Genomic DNA, 20,962 nt, shown 5'->3' on the forward strand with positions numbered 1-20,962 from the left:
ACACTTTATGCAAATCTTTATGTCCAATGCAAATGCCAATGTCACAGGCCCCGTTTTCTTCGCAGGCAACATAAACATGAATTCCCAGCAGTTGCCTGCTTTTTTTTCATTCATGCTTACTGTCTCTCCAGTGGGTATCTAACAACTCCTTAGAATGAAACTAGACTTCAAAAATCCTCAGTTCTCTCTTAACAGTCTGGTGTTACTGATGCTCTTGCTGGTATTTTTATTATCAAGTTGCTATCCCAGGTGGCTCCTTCCCAAAACTCTTTTTGTCTGCACACTGCAGATCAAAGCTTTTGTTCGCTTACATGCTTGAGCAGAAAAAGGCCTATTTTGTCCTGCCACAGCTGAACTACCTTCAGTAGTAACTCATCTCTTAGCAAAGGCTAAGGGCTTTACTTTGGCTTTTGATGAGGGGCAGAATTGCTCTATTTCACAGTGGGATGCTCCTCACAGGATGCAGGCAGCACCATGTTAGATATGTTCAGCCCAAGTCTGCAGTTAGGAGGTGGTGCAGCAGGAGACTACATAGAGATGCTAATTTGCTGCCAGAAGCAGTATAGCCATGTTAATACCATACCATACCATACCATACCATACCATACCATACCATACCATACCATACCATACCATACCATACCATACCATACCAATGCTAATTAAAATAGATTTGGTCTTCAATTGAAGCTTTTTTTCCCTCTTTTTTCTTTTTAAACTATGTTAATCTCTGTGGGCAAATTTATTGGAGCATGATATGAGATGTTAACAGAGCCTATTGCAGATGAAGTGGTAGAATTAATTAGGGCTTTTGATTTTAGGAGATAATCTAGTTCTGAAAAAGGATTTGTGTATTGGGGATGATAGGAAAAAAAAATGAGCACTCTTCATCATCTGGAGACAATTCAACCTGAAACATCAACATTTAGGGTCAGACTGCCTCTAGCCTTTGTTCTACTGTGAATGATACAGGAGAAGACAATTAGCCTTCCTTTCATCTTTCATGCAAAAGCCACAGACTATCACAGCCTCTGAAGAGGCCGGGTGCAAGGTGGATCATGTAATGGTAGGATGCTTGGATAGCCCTGTGCCTGGATTCTGCAGCTTGCATGCGTAACTGGCATCCCAGAAAGAACACAGACTAATTTGTTCTGACATACATTCCCTCTGCATGCCTGGGCTAGAAATTTCACCTATCTTGTAGAAATGTGAACAGTGCCATCCCACAGAGCTCTTCTCGGGATTAGCTGGACCAGAGCCTTATAGTTCTGTGGCTGTGGTGAGCACCAAGCAGTACAAACAGCTATAAGCCACTAGCAAATTAACTATTCACAATAGCTGAGGATCTGAATGCTGGAAAAGATTAATGTTTGCTTTGCAGGCCTATGATAAAACACTAAATACATAGCCCTTTGTTAAGGGATTTCTTGTGACATACATCATTCATCCAAGGTTGAGCAACTGCCTTCGTGTTCTGCCTTCAGCCAAAGAGGGCAGGCAGTTTCCTGGCGGTTTGGTGCTTCCGCCAAGGCGATTTGCTAGGCACAGACTTCACCAAGCCCACCTGAACACTTGGGAACTCTCCCTAGTGTTTTGGATTTAAATACCTCTGGAAAAAAGAAAAAAGGCAATGGGAGCTCACCCTGATTTCAGGCGCACATGAAATGTCCATCCTTTACTCCAGTTATGGGTAATGTGATCCTAAATATTTTTCTATTGTCTGTTTATCCACTATCTGACCTCCCACTGGGATGACTAATGCGAAAATTTCTGGCAAATCGAATATTTGCTGAGGTGAAGAAAGGAGGAAGGAGCTGGTTGGATGTAGTCACAAGTAAACTGAGAATTTTCAGGAACAAATAAATTGCAAAAATTGCCAGACGACCTTAATTTCATGAGAAATATGGGAAAGAAACAAACATGATGGTTAGGAGCGATCAGCAAAAGGTCAGTGTATCATGAAGAGAAAATAGGGTAGAACCCACTGTAACCATTTAGGTGCCTGATAATTGGTAAATCTGAGTAAACAGCCAGTTCCCTTGGGTCACTATAACATTTAACAGCAACACCAGGTCACCATCCTATAAGAGCAGTAATGGAAGCAGACAGCAGAAAGTTACACAAAAGCTTATTCCTGAATAATTGTCTACTGTTGATGATAACATTGGGAATATGGTCCATCACTGAAAATATGACAGTGTAAGGAATAAAATGGCCTGACAAATGGAAAAAATGGAGTATCAGAGTCACGAGAGCATAGAATCATAGAATATCCTGAGCTGGAAGGGACCCACGAGGATCATCGAGTGCAACTCCTGGCTCTACACAGAACTAAATCCTCTCTGAAAAAATACTTGAACTTTTTAAACTGGAAATATTTCATCAGCTATTCAAGGCAAAACTCAGTTCACACACTCATTTTCAGGTGATGTACTGTTATCTGAGGAAAGGGAATGGAAAAGTCAATATAGCTCTATCATACCTGCGAATTAAGGTGGGTAGGGGCCAGCTGAAAGCAAGCTGCAATGTGATGGGCTTCTGCACAGGCAATTTTGTCCCTAAATAATCTGTATTTTGCACAGTGTGTCAAATTCCAGGAACAGACTTTGAGGCTGTCTTGAACACAAAGCTGACTATATACACTCCTTTCAGTATTCTCAGCACAGAGGTGTTGTGAGAAGGCATCTCAAAAGTAGCAGGTGGAGGTTTTTCTAGAGAATACTTCCCTCCAGCAGTCACAGAAGGAGGAACAGGCTGTGACACTACTGTAGGATGGAGGAAATGCTAGCACTCCTGTAGCTACTGTTTGCTGCCATTGAGGACACAGGTGACAGGTGGAAAGACAATGGAAAGGCAATGCCATCTCAGCACCATGCCTCCAAGGGCATAGCATGAAATCCAGCCTGATATTTACATAGTGTTCTAAACCTGTAATCTGCTAAACACTGCAATTAAATAATTGTGCTTGAGGTTATAACTGCTTTTAGGTTGTGCAGTTTAACAGCAAGAATTAGAGTTGACCAATGCTACTCCCTGTCAAGTAACCAAGATTCAGCCTGGGGTCTGAGAGCTAGAAGAGAATCTTGTGGTCATGGACAGGACCATGAAATACTACCATTCACTACAATCATGCCATACCATGCTTTTCTATGTAGCTGGCTTTTTCCATTTCCTCTTTAATGAAGTACTATTACACTTGGGGGTGGAGAAAATTAGCTCAGGAGGTACCAGAAGGTGTAGTTCAATTTTTCCCAGGTTTCTGGTCAGGCTTGAAGCTGTTGTTTTGTTAGCAGCCCACAATAAGTTTGAACTGGCCCCTGTGACTGCCAAACAAGTTCTGACAGAAGTTAGACTAAGAATAATTCAATGCAAGGTTGGACCAGGTAATCTCTAAAGGCCTCTTCCAATCTAGACTTTTTTTTTTATGATGGCATAAATGGATGATTTTTTTTTTTTTTTTTTAACAGCTGCATGAATTAGAGGCAGAGCTATATGAATAACTGGTCTTCTGGTTAAATAGATGGGCAAAAGATTGTGAAGGAGAATGAGTTTGGGGAAACAAAATATTTAATTCTCAGTAAGCCTTCATCTCCCATTAAAGCACTTTGTCAATCAAACTGTTTCGTTCCAGGCAAAATTCGTTTCTGTTCCGTGCTTAAAAAAAAAATAAAAAAATAAAAAAAAAAGAGGGTTTTGGTGTTATATTTTGTCTGGTTGGTTGTTGTTGGCTTTTGTTGTTTTTTTGAATGATACTGTGAATGAAGAATTCACCATAATGGGTAAAAAAACACATTTTAGTCTGTAAAAGTGTTTTTTTCTTGAAGAGACTATTCATAAATTTCTGAAGCAACGACTGAAAGTATGGACAGACTCCAGTGAGCTCAACTTCATTTTTACCAAATAGACTATTTCATTAAAAAACAATCAATTCCTTTGTCTGCTTAATCACTGTTCTGACAGGCTGCAGAGAGAATTCCTGCTCCATGTGGCACTATGCAGTCACGTGAAAGCTAAATGGAAAGCCAGACCTAATTGTGAGAGAGGCTATCAGGAGCCATGGGCTCTCTGGGCCTGTGAGGATAAAACATTAACACAACAAGGTCCAGGGTTTTAAAAGCAAATACCTGGAGTTTGGCTCAACAGCCTGTACTTACTTATTTAAATAAGTCTGTGAGTACTCAAGGGTGCTCACCAAGTGGCATCACTGCCTGGGAGTTTGATAGGAAGCACTGGGTGAGCTGGATACCTTAAAGTTGTATTGTTTGCTTTGGTACCTTGGGAGATTTTGGGTTTTGTATGTACATTCACATATTCATGGTTGATTACAGTCCACTTCAAGATAAGGATACAGCACATTCCAATAAAATGATATTTTCAATACATATTTATGGAAGATTTTTAGTCTGACTTCAGAAACGATTGCTTTCACTTCAGAACTTAGTCCAAGATTTTCCTCATATAACTTATCAGATGTCTCTACATTCTTTTTCTCACCTTTTTCCTCATTGTATTTTCTCACCAACCCAGGTTGGATGGAGCCCTGGCAGCCTGATCTGGTGGGCAACAATCCTGCCCATGGCAGAGGGTTGGAATGGGATAGGCTTTAAGTCCCCTTCCAATCCAAGTCATTCTTTAATCGCATGATATTACTAAGTAAAAACAACCATTAGTCATAACATTCAGTGGTAATAATAATTCAAAATGGAGTAATTAAGCAATAGGTTCAAAGATACCAAACCTCTGCAATACAAAAAACTGATGTCACCAAAGATCCTAATAGTTTGCATTACCCTAAATAATGAACGTTGCTTCATGAGACAGGATCTTTTTTGGGTGCCACACCACAGCTGAGCTTAAAAACCAGGTTGTGCAGGATCGCTTCCCTGGAAAAGCAGAGCAAACAGGAGTCTCTGCTCTAAATATCTGAGCACAAGTGGCTGAAAAATATAATAAAGCAGAGGCAAGATGCCGATTGACTGAGGGCATATGGGAGATCTGAGGACAACAATCAATCACTGATCTGTAAGCTGTTTAAAGCTACTCAATGCTCGGGAGCCAGCAAGGGAACAGCATCTGTCTGCTACAGTGCCTCCGAAATCCAACCTGGTACAAATTAAGGGGACTCACCATAAGAAGAGCTGGCTCCCTGCACTCCCATCTGCTCAGGGGGGAGCACCATGCAACCTGCATCCACAGTAAGGGGAGCCAGTCGAATACAAAAAAGGAGCACAGATCCCCAAACCTGCAATCATCCAATGTTTTCAGAGGCGTTTGGGGCTTTGGGGGTGGATGTTGGGATGCATCAGGATGGGAACACCCGGCGGAATGTGCAGGTTCGATGAGGAGTGCAACTGCTGTCACTCCGTTTGAGGGTAATCCGGTTTGATGCCTCACCTCTTGGTTCAGCATGGGCTTGCAGCCTGAGTTTTTGTTGGTGAGCTGCAAGGGTGCTATGCAGCTTGTCATGTCTAATAATGTCCTCCTCTGAAGTCTGATATGCTGAAAGATCTGCGCTGCTGATGTTAAAAGCTGGATTTTCAATGCCTTCTGTTGCTGCTCTCTCTTCTTTTACTACAGAAAACAAGGAGGTCAGAAGAGCACATTACAGCAAAGTGTATTTCAATGACAAGCAGAAAATTCCTTCTAGTAATTCCTTTGCTGAAAGACTCAAGTGTATCGTCCTCAAATGTCGCCAAAACAGAATTAGGTTAAAATTAACTCAGGAAAAAAAAAAAAAAAAAAGAATAAATGATTAAAATAATTACAAATTGCACCCTGACAAGCAAGAGCAAAATTTCGCCCACAGCCATTTGTCTGTAATTAGTTAATTAATCCTTACACAAATTATGAGCAATAACTCATCAAGCAAGGCTCACCCATCAGAAATTCAGCCGACTTGGATTTCTTCTGCTTAGTTTGCTTCAGAGCCTTCTGCTGGAACTTCTGGAGGGAAATTGTTAAATGAATAAATTAGCTAAAGAACGAAGATCATCCTTTATGATCCACAACTAACACAGTATTTTAAATATGGGATGGCATTGAAATGTCATTTAATTTACATCTCTGCTAAAGGGGTCAAACACTAATTGAACAACAGCAGTGGAAGAATTAAATAAAATAGGAGAAGAAAAGTTAAAACAAATGCCAAATGAAGGTCACATTAAAATACTGTGATTTTTTTTTTTGTTGTTGTTAGTCTTTTTTTTTAACCAATTTTAATTAATGCAAAGGAGCCTCAACAAATAAAGAATAAGACTGCTTTATTTCACTTGCAGAACAGCAGTGCTTCATTTAGAAAAGTTTGGTCATTCATGTTATCCACAGACAGGCTTCCCTGACACCCCCCCCTTCTGCATTTCCTAAGTCCACTTACATAACCAGTGTAGCTGTTCATCACAGGGCAGCTGGAAATGAACGAGCTCCACACTTTCATATGAGATGATGAAATGGACACAATCCCAAATAATTTACATTGAGAGGTTACAAAAGAGAGATCACGGTCCAGGGGAGAGGAGTCATTGCAACAATGAAAAATTAATTTAATATTAGGTATGCACCAACAGCAGCTACGGTGAAAACAAGATGATAGCTACTGGAGGAACTGGGTCATGACAAGTTCCAAATTAATTCCTATGGGGATGCAAGGTCCAGAATAAACATGGCCATATTGGTACCAACAGGAAGGTCCAAGTGCTGAAGTCTACATTGGTACAAAACCTTGCGCAACACTTGCAGAACTTCACATGAGCTCATGCCTAGCTACAGACCCCAGTAATGGACACTAAGAATCAAAGCAGGCAAAGATTATCTAAAACAAAGAACATCTGGGAGTATTAATCAAAGCCAAAATCAAAGCAAGAGAACAGCTCACACCTATTTATTTTCAAATCTCGCATGGCAGTTCCTGAAATGAGCACAATTTTTTTAAGCCAGTTGCTTAATTGTCCAGTGACAAAGACCACTCCTGGCAACATAGCTCCTGGAAACTGTCAATACGAAAGGATTAATTACAAGAATAATTGAAAAATTGCAATTTTTAGAGCATCCATCTTTCCCATTTGATTGTGGGTGCCAATTTCCAGTAAAAAGCAATGCTTGCAGCACACGATCAATAAATCTGTCAAAAACAATAGAACCATAGTACTGACAGATTAATATAGATATTATAACTTAATATATATGAATATATGCATACATGTGTAAATGTTAGTCTGACAACAGTAGAATTCTTCTAAATCAAGATGACTACTGTCCTACAAAAATGTAAACATGCAAAAATGAACTAGATGCATTCTGGAAGCTACAGTAAGTACCAAAGCAACAGAATTAATTCTTACAAGCTGTGTGCAGCACAAATGAAGTTAATGATAATTTTGACAAGAATTCAATAGGTTCAGAAAGTCACCATACTGCTTTCAATGTTTTTTCCCCAACTGAAAAATCTTTCTAAAATACACGTTGGCTTAGTGAGCACCTTTAGAATTCTATAACTCTTTCAAAATTAATGTACTGATGCATTACTTACATTCCTAATATTTTAATTCAGTTAGTTTTAAAGATGCCGCAGCATTTATAAAAATGTTGTATCTTCATTGTTCTTAATAAATTGTATATAATTACCAAACAAAGCTTTAAACCTTACGTTAACAGCAAAAAAAATAACACCCAGACAAAAATTCTGGGACAAATTTTTAAACTGGTATACATCAAGATACATCTGCAACTTTGACAGAATTAAGATGATCCGCACTACTTTCTATCTATACACATATTCCTTCTGCATGTCAGATTTCCCTGCAAAACCAATTGCAGGCTGTATTTGTCACAGTCAGCTTCGAATTGCTATATTCTGTAAAACACACGACACTTCCCTCACAATGAGAGGGGGGCGGGGGGATGGGAAGAAGAAAGTATTCCTCTTCCTCCAGACCTACAAAACACACACTGTGGGATTTTATTGCTGTTATTTGGCTTCTTTATATTCAGTACAGTTAGCACCAATTACTGTTTTTCAGAGATACAGCCATGTATGTTCTTCTGCACTTCATTCGCGCAATCACAGATGAATATTTTTTGAGTTTTGATGCAGCATGCTTGTGACTCCTATTTACAAAGAGCTTTGAGAGAAACGATGCCCTTGTCCCTTGATTAGGCTTTGAAAAGGCATTTTCAGTGAGTTCATATTTTTTGAATGAAAGCAACACCTGATTTTCTACAGCAGGGTGAAATCCTTCCAGGGATTCTTCTTCAAGTAACTAAATAACAGAGCAGTTTGGTGGCCTTTGTGTAATCAACACATGTTCTTGTCACTTTGTGCTTCAGAGGAAATTAAGAGAGTTCTCCTTTCATATCTATCTCCACCTGATTCTTCCATCCTTCTTGTTTACATATGGGCACCCTTAAGTATTTTAAATTACATCCTTTTATTTTTTTTATTTCCTTCCCCAACACCCCCCCCTTAAGATACTTTGTCTTCTTATCAGATAATAGGCACAAAATTACTCAGTGGCATTCTATATTCATTTTATCGCTAGTCACTACTCGTTAACTTATGTATTTATGCAAATTCATGTCTAAAGGGATTGTCCTTTAATCATTTCACGGATCTACAAAACTTAGATTTCCAGCAGCAAACAGAAGAAAGCCCTCTCAGTGACAACTTGCAGGCAACATCCAGTTGTGTGACCATATCCAGAAGAATGCACATGTATGCATTTCTGCCCAGAAACCATCTTCTACTTGTAGAACAGGGTCCAAAGATGAGTTCAAAGTCATGCCTGTTATTTTTTATTAAAAATGTATATTAGTTTTTTTTAACTCGAGTGTCATGCAGTGTGACAAAGGCGAGGGGACACGGAAGTAGCTGAGCACAACACAGAATAATCAGCATGTAATTCAAAGCGACCTGAACCTCTGTATGCCTTTTTGCAGTCACCACCGCGTGCACCGTTGGCATTAAGGCCTGCAGTCTGCTTAACAACACCAATTTAAACAAAAGAAAAACAGGAGCATCCGAAACTGGGGAGCCCAGGTCTGTGCAAGAGTAGTGAGCACCGCAACAGCAGCAGCAGCAAGGGGAAAAAAAAAAAAAAAAAGAGAAAAAAAAAAGAAAAAAAAAACCCTCATTTATAACCAGTGACAACTAAAACCTATGAAGTTTTTAAAAGAATGTGATTGTTGTCAAAAGGAATTGGGTACAACAATGCTGCGTTCAGCTCTGGTTCCACTCAAAGCCGTGGCTGAGGGGCTCTGGGAAAGCTGCTGGAAGGCTGGTGGGCACAGACCAGCAAGAAAGTGAATTTTGCATACTGTACGGATCATCGCTCAGTTCAGGGCAGTCATATTGAATCTGTGATCAACCAATTGTGCTTCATGAAACCGTCAGCCCTCATTTATGTCTAGCTGTTTTCTTCTGTCCTGCTGTAAACAAGCTCTGCTCTGAGCTGTCTCCCTACCCTTATCTGCTTACGAAGATCACACAGACAGACCTCATCAGCAGCCTTAGAGTTAAAGTTAAAGTTACTGCTTCCAGACAGCAGTCCCTATGCAAGCTGGAAGTCAAAAAGAAGAGCAACTTTGGAATGACAGAGTTTTAGTTCCTTTTAGGAAATGCATACCTTAGATTCATACACATACTGGCATGTTATGTCTCTTTCATGAAATTAAATTAGGTGTTCTTAATATGAACAACTGTTTCTAACATCAGCAAACTAGCTCAGCAGATTCATCCATGGTTTTGTTCTTGTTGTTTTTTGTTGTGGGTTGCTGTTTTTTTTTTTCCTTTGGGGCCTTGTTTGAACACAGCCAACAAAGAAGTAGCTGGAAATACTGTCAATCTGGTAGGGCTCCAGGAACCTAATAATGCCTGAAATGCTCTAAGGAGTGTAATGACAGTAAGCAGGAACAGGTATGTTGGCTTCTGTTCTTATTCACTTCAGTGAGAGCATTAGCCTTAAAATAATGCAGAGCAGTTTTCAAAGAATAATGTGCCTGCATAAAAAGGGATGGAGCCTTCCTAAAAATGTATTCCTCTGCAAGCACACAAACCCCTGAGTTGGTATTTACAGCATTTAATTCTTTAAACCAGCTGGCAAGTCCCTGTTAAGGCTTTCCTTTATGCAGCTGGAGCTGGAACCTTCTCCCTCCTCCCAGCCCATTACTTTTGTCTATTTAAGGGATGGCAGCCAAAGAGAAACAGCTTGTAATTTGCACCTGTCTGCTTTAAGCACTCCACATTAGATTTTGCAGAGAGCAAACTCTTCATTGCTAATGAGGATGACACTTGGTAGGGTCAAACATATTTTTTAGCTGACTCTGCAGCAATTAAAAAACGAAATAAATAAATACCCGCTTCATTTCAGTCCATGCTAGCTGGAAAACGAGACTGGAGGGAAAAGCCTGCGGAAGGAAAGCAGCTTGGTGTGGAGCTGGAAGATGTAACCTTCCGTGTCTGGTCCAATATAATGCTGAGCACAGCTAGGCATGACAGGTCCTGACTTTGTACATCCTAGGCTGCCTTTTGAGGACCCACAGCATGCTCAGGTACCCAAAGGTTCAGCTCTATGAGAAAAGTGTTCTCAAAGAATTGCAACATTGAAGCCTGTGCTTTGCTCCTGTTCCAGAGGTGCGCAAGCATTGCTGTGCAGAGATGCACTCGCTGGACTGTGAAGGTGGGAAGGTATAAATGAAGCAAATAACCCACATGTGATCTTACAGTCTTACATAAAAACTACCTCAGCATGTTTGCTTCTTGCTAGAAAACCAAGCCCTGTGTTCCCAGTCAGCTGTGCTATCAGTTACCACTACACTGGAAGAAATAACAATTACATTGGCACGTGAGCTTAGCTATTAAGAAGCAGTAATTTCCCTGGTTAGTCTTAAAATAGAAAAGCCCTCCAAAACTCAGTCTATGGAGCTGATGAAAAGAACAAAAAAAAAAAGGATGAAAATAAAACAAAGTAAAACATACAATTTATTAAAGAAAACACTGGTGGTGCATTTTGATTTCATAAATTGTCCCCACTTGTACTTCCTGTTTAAACAATAACTAACACGATGATGGGTTAAATGAAGTTGAGATTGTCACAAACATTGCCTCACTAGTAATTAATGTAGTTTAATATGGTTGTTGGCACACATCTCACATGACAGATAATGTTCCAACATGTCACTGATAGGACCTTTCAGCACAGCTTTAGGAGATCTACCAGGCATTGCCGAGGTTGGTTAGGTCAAAGGGTTGAACCATGTGTAATTCAGAACAGAGGAGGTCCCACGGTCACTCCACAAAAACAATTACACTACTTATTTCACTCCATCCCCAGCCCGAAATTCACAAGCCTCACAGTTTCAGTGCAGTCAATCTCGCTCTGCCCTGGGGCTACGAGCCACATGAAAATATGTGGTGCTGTGTTTATAAATCTAATCAAAAATAGAAACAGTAGACAAGCACAATGAGGTCCTACTATGGATCATGGGAATTCTCTAAATTCTGAAGGCACTTTTGTTTAACTTCTGTGGGCCTTCTCCTACCATTACATTGTCTGGTACTCTCGTTAATCATCCCCTTGACTTGTCAATGATATAAAGGAGCCTACGTGTCTGCTGACTTCCCTCCCATCACACTACAAATAATATTATGAAATTGCAATGTTAGGAATAGCCCTTTCAATTTTCCTTTTTTTTTTCTTTTTTTTTTTTCTTTTTAAGTGTTTTTTTTTCCTTCACTTACCTCTTTCTCCATGCCAGCCTGTCCTTTCTTAGATCTGCGGCTAAAAACACTTCCTCCTGCAATGAAATAGAGAGACATCCTCTGAATTTTCAGCCCCCAGACCATCATTAATGCACTTAGGTTTAAACACACAGAATTACAGAGCATCAGTCTAGAAATCTGCTGGGATGGGACTTCTGCTGCTGCAAAAGAGTAAAGTGAGGAAACAACGCTTCACTTCTTCAAAAACTCTACATCAGATCACGTTAAAAAATGAAGGGTGCTCTGAAAATAATGCCTCCTATTTTATTACGTTGGCACCCACTAACATTCATTGATGCTTGCTGAACATTTATGGAGCCCAAATAGTGCAAGTAAGCACAGTGAGGTGGTGGATTTTTTTCTGAGCAGAATTAACCAACCAGAAGTGGGTAATTCCTACCCATGGACAGTAAGCACCAAGTAACGTGAAGTTTGTTGTGGAACATAGCTAACGTGAAAACTGCAGTGCCAAACCTACCAGACTAAGGATGCTTCTGTGATCCTGCATCTGGGTGTGTCTCACCTGTGCCTCCCTCCTTGAGATGGGATTTCAATTAGAAGCACAGAAATTATTCTCCACACAGAGGTTAAAACCATTATGCAATCCCACCATAATTTTACAAGTTATATATCTCATCAACAAAAAAATTCTCAATTTTACATTAGCTGCTTTTGTCTCTATGTGGGAAAAAAATTATTCCTTCTGAAGGGCCAGATGAGTTGCCCCTGTGCTCACTGCAATCAATGGCAAAACTCTGTCTGACACCCCGGTCACAGGATTTGAACCGCAATGAATAGCAAGCTTCTTTCTCTGCCAGCTTTTCCCTTATGCTTTTATACAAACACATATTCAGATTATTTTGCAGAGCCTGAAAATAAAACAAGACTTTGAACAATTAAAAATATCCCTTCAGAATCCCTCAGAAGATTCAATTGACCTTCTGGGTCAGGGGATGCCCTGTACAAAGTACATGTTTGGCCCAACTTGAGGAAACTCTCTCTCCTGAGGGCACCACGCAAAGAAGAGCCTAATTCTAAGCATGCGCTTAGGTTTCATTGAAATCAACACAATGGACAGTGAACAGGGACACAAATTCTTCACAGAAAAAGGCTGCATTGTCACTTTGGTTACTCAGTAATGAATGAAGGGCTGAGCTCTGCCCAGGACTCGCTAATGCTGAGAGTCTGCTGACCTTTGCCATCGCCCCTGGATTTTGGTGCCCTGCTCAGGTTGCCAAGACCATGCATGGGGTTGAGATGCCAGTGCTGTGATGCTGAAATAACCCCCCCACAGTAATCATATAAGATAGGCTACAATCACATTTACCCAACCCAATCACACATCCTCTGCATGCCATGGATAACTTTCTTTTTAGTCCAGTGGTATGGCACAGAACTCATTCAGGTTGGATATTATAAAACATTTCTACTCATAAAGTGAGTGAGGCAATGGCACAGGGGGTTGGTGGAGTCCCTGGAGGTGATCAAGAACCGTGTGGATGTGGCACTGAAAAACACAGTTAGTGGGCATGGTGAGGATGTCTTGGCAGTTGGACTAGGTGATCTTAGTGCTCTTCTCCAACCTTAAGAATTCTCTGATTATATATTATGGTTCAATTAGGAGAAGGGAAAAAAAAAGAAAAAGACAAACCAAAGGCAATAAAATCTTGAAATGACTCCTCTCCTTTAAAGGGTAGAATCAAAAGAAGCAGCCAGTAGAAAGAACTGATAGATATAAGCTGTAAATTCAATATTTTCATCTGTGGTCAACATCTGCTCTTTGAAGAAGAGCCAAAGGTAAAGCAATTTGCAAAGCCACAAGAGACCATCAAATCCCTTGGATGCAGTATCATGGCACCAGGAACCTCAGCACTGCCATCATCTTGACTTCTCTCTTTCTATCCATATCACGGTCTATACCCAGCAAAACAGGTAGTTGGGTTTTTTTTTCCACTACAAAAGGCTTTTTTTTCTAGTAATTTTTAAATAACATGGCCTCCATTTAAAGGAGCACGTCAGTTAAAAGTACTGACCTGTACATCAAATCTTAAAAAATGTGCAATATTTTGTGCATGCCTTTGAGCGTACACACACGCACACACACAAAAAGACCCCTATACAATTTAGGGCAATGCTATGGGCAAATATACAAGGGCTGCTCCAAAAGTAATTGCCTCTTGTTATATTTTGTTGGCTCACAATGCCAGGGAGGATGTTAGTGATATGGCACTTCCCACCAATACTCCATCACATTTTGTAGCAGCGTGGCAGATGGCAGCAGAGGGGCAGTTTGACAAAATGGCGTCTGACGAAACAGTGTGTCACTGAATTCCTCCATGTGGAAAAAAAAAATGGCACCCATTGACATTCATCAACTCTTGCTGAATGTTTATGGAGACCAAACAATGGATGTGAGCACAGAGAGGTGGTTGGTGGTGTGTTTCAGCATTGGTAACAGCAGATCACCTCCACCAGTTCATATTCTTACTAGTGCAGAATGCAGGCTCTTGTTCATCAGTGGCAAGAACACATAGCTAATAGTAGTGTCTACACTGAAAAATGGTGCCTTGTGACTGAGAATTTGCTCCACCTAACACTAGTATTGTGCTTTTTCTATCACTTGTAGTTTCCACGGGAAAAAAAACACTATTAAACATGCTTCACATATAATACATTTAGACTAGGCACAACTTTAACACCAACAGCTCCATCCCTTTTGAAAAGGGCTTCAGAGTTTACATCATGACTTATTTTCAGGGAGTAGTTTGTTTTTATTTGTTTGTTTTCACTATGTTACCCATAGATTTTAACTCTTCCTTGTGAAGTGCTACTATCCACTCTCTGATTTCCATAACTACTTCAAATAGAAGTCAAATACTCAAATTACTTTTATATACACTTCTTTTCAGAGTAGGAAACTACAGTTATTGGGCACTGTTTTCCAGGAAAGTTTCCCTGCAAACGGCACATATGGTCCACACCAAATAAAGGCCTTTATTGCTGTTTACCAGTTAAAGATTAAAATTTGAAATATGTGTGTAACTATACAACGCTGAAGTTTTTTGATATGCACCTGATGCGCCTCTGAATTAAGCAAGAATACCATCATGGATACACTGGAAAATACCTCTTGTAAAAGTGTCATATTTTACATATATTCCACCTCAAATATGAATACTGTTGTTAATAGATCAGTGGAGTTTGATTGAAAGCAAGGAGACAGAAATCGTACTGTATGAGCAATCCCAGAAGAAATGCCTCTAGTGGTTCAAAACATATTTCACTTGCCTCTGGCATGAGCTTCTGGATTAGTGTCATATACGTGTCAACATGAAACAACACAGGCTATTTGTTTATACATTGTCATTACTCCTCCTTTTGTTGTTCTGTGTGCTATTTTACATTGACAAAACATACGTAACAATATATTCAACCCAGTGAGTGCATTCCTCTGCCACGTACCTGCTAACAAATCATAACCACTGAGCACAAACAAAGAGAAACCGAGGTAACGCTGTAGAGAAGGCAACAAAATGAACAAGGACATAACAGTGCAGTTTGCATATTACTAACTAGAAACAGCATTGTGTAAAGACATTTTGATAAATAAGCGAACAGAATTGCAGCTTGGTTTTTAAGATTTAGCTGATAAAGTGTAGATGCATGCAACCAAAGGTCTGTAGCTGATCCCATCAGTATTCAACCAAGAGAAGAAGAAAAATGCAAATCACGCCTGGCATTTTTTTAAAATCAAATGTACTTTGTCAGCATAACTCGGTGTTACATTTCTTTTTTTCCCCATCCAGAAAGCTAGCAATCAGAATTCCTACTCTAAGATTTGAAGTTTTAAGCTAAAACTCCATTGGAAATAGCTGCTAGTGATGTTGTATTTGTATCCCTTAAAAAAAAAAATAATAAAAAAAAAAAGTTCTGAAACTTTAAAAACAGGCAAAGTGTGGTCAAATATGACTTCAGCTGAATTCCCCTTTTGGGGAAGACAGTGGATCTAATATGGCTGAAGCTGGCTTCCAACCACTAAGATAGCTGAAAAAAAAAAAAAAAAAAAAAAAAAAAAGAAAATGGAACACCCTCTGCAGTTTCCATATCATTTGATCAAACAGAAGAGTCAGTAGCAATCCCATGACACATTTCACTTGGTGACAAAGCAACTTAATAAGCTTTTGCTCTCTGCCCCTATCTTCTCAAGCCATTCATTCCTGCCCCTGGGCTGCAGTCCAGTACACTCTCATTGGCCTGACATAACCATAGATCTAAACTTTTAAGGTGAATAAAAAGTACCTATTCCCACCCCCAACCCCCTCCCCAAAACTATTTCTGTAATTACATTTTACTGCTCATCTGGACTTCTAGAAAACTGTACAACCACATCCAGGGCAAAAGGAACTCCAGCAAGAAAAAAAGTGATCATTAAGTAAGTTTTCCTTGATGGAAAAGCTTATGTTGAAACAAGAGCCCATAATGGCAAAGTTCGGCATTAGGTATATAAACCAAGAATCTGAAAATGTTTATGTTCTTCCATCGTCAGAACAAAGCAGAAAATTATACTGCCTCACAATGGGAGAGTTAGACAGAATCTACTCTTTGCCATTATAATAGACATTGCTAATTTAAAAGGAGAGGAGAGGGAGGACTTCACCAAGGTGGCACGCAGCAGTGACTAGAGCAAGAGAGTGTGGATGCACCTTAACGGAGACATGGCACTATATCCAAAAGTCCATGGATGACCAGTCCCTGGGTGGGATGGATAGCACATCCTCTTCTTACCTCTCTTATGCCCAGGGAAGAGCAAGGCAGCCTTTCTCCCTTTTCACTCTCATGGTACTATTTGCTGCCTCATAGCTAACCTCTTAGTTCAGGACTGGAGGCAATTTGAAAGTAAAAAGGCAGCAAACTTGCTGTAAAGAGCAAGCAAAATCTTGAAATACTTCACTGATGCCTATGCATTTTAACTAGCATACTGGCAGTGTGATAGCCTCACTGGAAAAAGCTGGTTTCACTCAAGAAGGAGTTTAACTGAACCAGAAGCAGCTATTTTCCCACCATCAGCTGCTTTGGAGTAGTAGTTGTTTGGGCTTTTTTAGCTTTTACTAGCTTGTGTTACACCCACAGTTCAATCTAAAAATAGCTTTTAATACTACATTTTTCACCAGTACAATAAAGGGTCTTAAAAAAGATCTCCACAAGCATATCATTACTCATTTTAGATACTGCAGTCTACCAGCTGATTGTCTATTTAGGATATGGATTGGATGATTATACAATTATTCATTATTTTGAAAAACATATTGCATAACAAATAGGAGAGAATAACTGAAGAGAAAGCAGTCTAGTCTACTCTTTAATTTATAGGTTCCAAACCTGCAAAACACTTCTGTATATGTTTCTCTGTATTTGCATGAATTACTTCATTGAAAACAACAGACTAATATATTTACTCCCAACTGAGAGTGTTTATAGTAATTGAGCACGCCAAAATGCTGAATTAAAATGGCATGATTGCACTTCATTTCTTCTGATTCCCTATCCTTCGTCCCTCTCCCTAAATAACAAATTAAGGACTGAAGTATCACATTCTAACATCACCTAAAATAAATGTTTGTTCACCACAGGGTGGTCAGGCGTGAAGCAGGCTGCCCAAGGCAGTGGTCACAGCCCCAAGCACTGGAGTTCAAGGAGTGATTGGTCAATGTTGTCAGACACAGGGTATGAATTTTGACTGGTCCTGCATGGAATCAGGAGTTGGACTCAATGATCATTGTGGGTCTCTTATCAGCTCAGGATATTCTATGACCCTAGCAGTTTCAGATGGGATAATTTTACCGTCTTGAAAGAATTATTTCTCATTCACTACAGCAAGGACGAGATAAGTTTCAGATACTTATGGCCAATCAGTTCACTCTTTAAAAAGTAATAGCACTGAAGTGAATACAAGACAGCTCAAATACTGGGAATTTTCATCTGAAGTTTCAATACGGTCCCTTTTCATCCTAAAACACACAGTTTTTCTCATGCAGATGTTAGTAGCAACACAGTTTTAAATAAGCTGCTGCTATTAAAAAATATCACATATACTTTCTTGTTAGCATAATTCATTTGTGTTATTAACAGCTATGTAACTAAATCCAAAAGTTATAATTGGTAAGAGTTTTTAATCTGCCATGACCCTTTGATACTGGTCTTCCCTAACCAAGCTAGCCTGGCTTACTACAGAATTTGAGCCCTGTTTGTTATGTAGAACAGTAATAACTTCCAACTGCTGATGAGCAGCAACTTCTTATATCAACTTCACCACTTCAGGACATCCTACTGCAGAAGTTAATGAGAAGACTAACATTGATTTTGAAACTGCACAAGTCCTGTGCAAAATGTATAGACAACTGGAAACTTTGGGAAATCCAGACAAAATGGTAGAAACAGCATAAATAGCCTTCATAAAGTACTAAAAGTCACACAGAGTGTCTCAGATTGGACAGGTGATTGACAAACATCCTTTATACTGTATGCTTATTTTTGTTGGCATTTTCCTCACGATAGCTAAAAAATACGAAAACAAAATCTTCTGTTTTATTTAATTCTCTATAAAGATAATTTACCTCCTAAACTAACATCAAACTACTAACAAGAATGTGTATCAAGTCTCATCTTTCCCTCCATCATCTCCACCATAACAAAGGCAGGGACTAAAATCATTACTCCAGCTCTCCACACAGAAATAGATTGATCTTCCATGGACTTGGAAGCAACCTTCAGTGAATCTTCAGCTCCATCTGTTCACTCTTACATTTTTTGTCTGTGCTTGACTGCTCACAGAGTAGAAACAGCAGTAAAATACAAAATACAGAATATACGGCTCACTAATGTGCCTTTCTAGCTACAACTTAGTTTACTACAGCAAATGGCTTTGTACCTGAAGAGTGGACTAATTTTCCATTTTTCACTTCAATCTCCTGAAATACAAAAGTATAAGATTTTGAAGGGTAGGGAGGATCTGGATGAAGTGTAGAGTCTTGCACCTGGGGATGAATAACTGCATGCATCAGTACAAATTACCTGGTAGAGAGAAGCTCTGCAGAGGACCTGAGGGTCCTGGTGGATGACAGGTTGGCAATAACTCAGCAGTGTGCCCTCATGACTGAGAAGGCCAATATTATCCTGGGGTGCATTACAAAGAGCATGGCCAGCATGCCAAGGAAGATGATCCTTCCTCTCTATTCTGCCCTGGTGACGCCACTTGTAGAGTACTGTGTACAGTTCTGCACTCAACAGTTCAGAAAAGACAGGGATCTCCCAGAAGGTGTCCAGCAGAGGGCCACAAATGTGATAAAGGGCCTGGAGCATCTCCCATATGAGGAAGGGCCGAGTACCCTGGGTCTGTTCAGCCTGGGGAAAAGAACACTAACAGGAGATCTGATAAACATTTATAAATATCTAAAGGGAGGTGGGAGGCAAATGGATGAGGCCAGGCTCTTCTCAGTGAGGCGTAGTGATAGGACAAGGAGCGATGGCCTAAAATTTGAACATAGGAAGATCCATATTAACATGCAAAAACAAATACTTATGGTAAGGGTGACGGAGCATTAGCACAGGTTGCCCAGAGAAGTTGTGGAGTCTCCTTCTGTGGAGATATTAGAGACCCATCTGGACCCCTACATGTGTGGTCCATTGTAGGGTATCTGCTTTAGCAGGGGGATTGGGCTCTATGACCTCTTGAGGTCCCTTCCAATCCCTGCAATTCTAAAAGTTACCAATATGCCTATAGGTTACATTTCTTTTAAGCCTTTAGTTAGTTACTTTAAACAATCCATGCTTCCTTAAAGGTCATAAAACAGGAACTTGTCCTGTTCTGCTGCCATAAGATGCATAAATGATGCTTAAAATATTCCCTTTTAAAAAAAATTCTTATTTTTTTATCTGAATTAAGAATGCCAAATCTGGTCTTTCAAGAGTTTTTGGAGGTGCTCCCAGAGCACTAGAGAGATGAGTTAGGAAATATCTTCTCTCTGATGAACCAATGAAGCTAATGAATCTTTCATATGCTTTCTTGCAACTGTCGGGTCCTTGAGTTAATTAAAAAAGCAAAGAAAGACAAACATAACATGACCCCTTGCAGGAATTGATGTTGCAGTGAATTGTGTGTGGGCAAGACACTCCACAGGCAGAATCCAACAGGACTCTATGACATCTGTAAGATCCTTGCCATCATATGACTGCAGGGCTATGGACTGAGACTAATACAGTCTATCCTCTACCTGCCCCATTAAAACCAGTTCGTTCAGTGAATTACTTGCAGCAGATGAACGGACTTGGGATGCTCAGTTTGCATGAATTAAAAAGACTGGTCATTATGTCTTTAACCTGGGGGACTTTTTCTTCACCTTATACTGCAACATGCCAGTGTATCCAGGATAATAGCTGTAAATATCACGGGTGAGTGCCAGCCCTCAGTAACATGCTATAAACTTATTAGTACCTTATTCCTGCTTTACATAAATGATGCCAATAAACCAAAACTGTCCACATATCAGGTAAGACGTTCTGAAACCTGTATTTCTGGATGGAAGGGAAGTTTGCTGAGTCTTTAAGGCGGTGGTTTTATGATGCTAACAACAAAGCTTTGTTGCATTGATTCCTTTTTTGTCCATTTGCTGTTCACAATAACAGTATATAATAACAACAGGACAGATCAGAACCACAAGTCCTCTGAATTATGCCATCTGTACAAAAAATAAGCATAATATTTTTCAAGAGTTATTTTGTCATCTTAAGAGAGTTACAACCACTTGGTACTCTTTAATATTGTATTCAAAGATGAGTTCACATTAAAAGATGGATGCAGATTCACTATACCACATATTCCACAAAAAAGAACAAGCAGATTGACTTTTTTTTTTCTTTCCCAAAAAGAAAAATAGGAAGTATAATTGCTTCAAAATAGAACTATTCCACTTGGACTCAAAAATTTAGATTCAGTTCTGCTTAAGGCTTACTTTGTAACCCTGGCCAGGACTTCAAGCCTGTCTGTGAAGAGAAAAATCCAAAGCCTCCCTTCTCACTCTGAAAAATATGGAGAATATAATTAAAACACAAGACCTCCTTCTAGGAATAACCATGTTTTGGGGTACCGAACAGAGCAGGAACAGACAGTTTCATCGCACCAACTGAAAATGCAGGGAGTTGGTTGACAGTATG

The 20,962-nt window shown here is 39.7% G+C and overlaps 1 protein-coding gene across 1 annotated transcript in view; it reads right to left on the reverse strand.

The window, feature by feature from the left end:
- The window catches only part of LOC128087817 (orofacial cleft 1 candidate gene 1 protein homolog), a 41,658-nt gene that overhangs the window by 13,822 nt on the left and 6,874 nt on the right, over positions 1-20,962 (reverse strand). The window contains exons 2-5 of the mRNA XM_052697733.1: positions 13,183-13,259; positions 11,732-11,784; positions 5,877-5,943; positions 5,395-5,571 (exon numbers count right to left, since the gene is read on the reverse strand). Of these exons, the coding sequence (XP_052553693.1) occupies positions 5,395-5,571; positions 5,877-5,943; positions 11,732-11,784; positions 13,183-13,186 (301 nt within the window). The 5' untranslated portion in view covers positions 13,187-13,259. The remainder of the gene's footprint in view (positions 1-5,394; positions 5,572-5,876; positions 5,944-11,731; positions 11,785-13,182; positions 13,260-20,962) is intronic.

The sequence above is a fragment of the Tympanuchus pallidicinctus genome, unplaced genomic scaffold (genome assembly GCF_026119805.1).
Source record: "Tympanuchus pallidicinctus isolate F22 unplaced genomic scaffold, pur_lepc_1.0 scaffold31, whole genome shotgun sequence".
Taxonomy (NCBI): domain Eukaryota; kingdom Metazoa; phylum Chordata; class Aves; order Galliformes; family Phasianidae; genus Tympanuchus; species Tympanuchus pallidicinctus.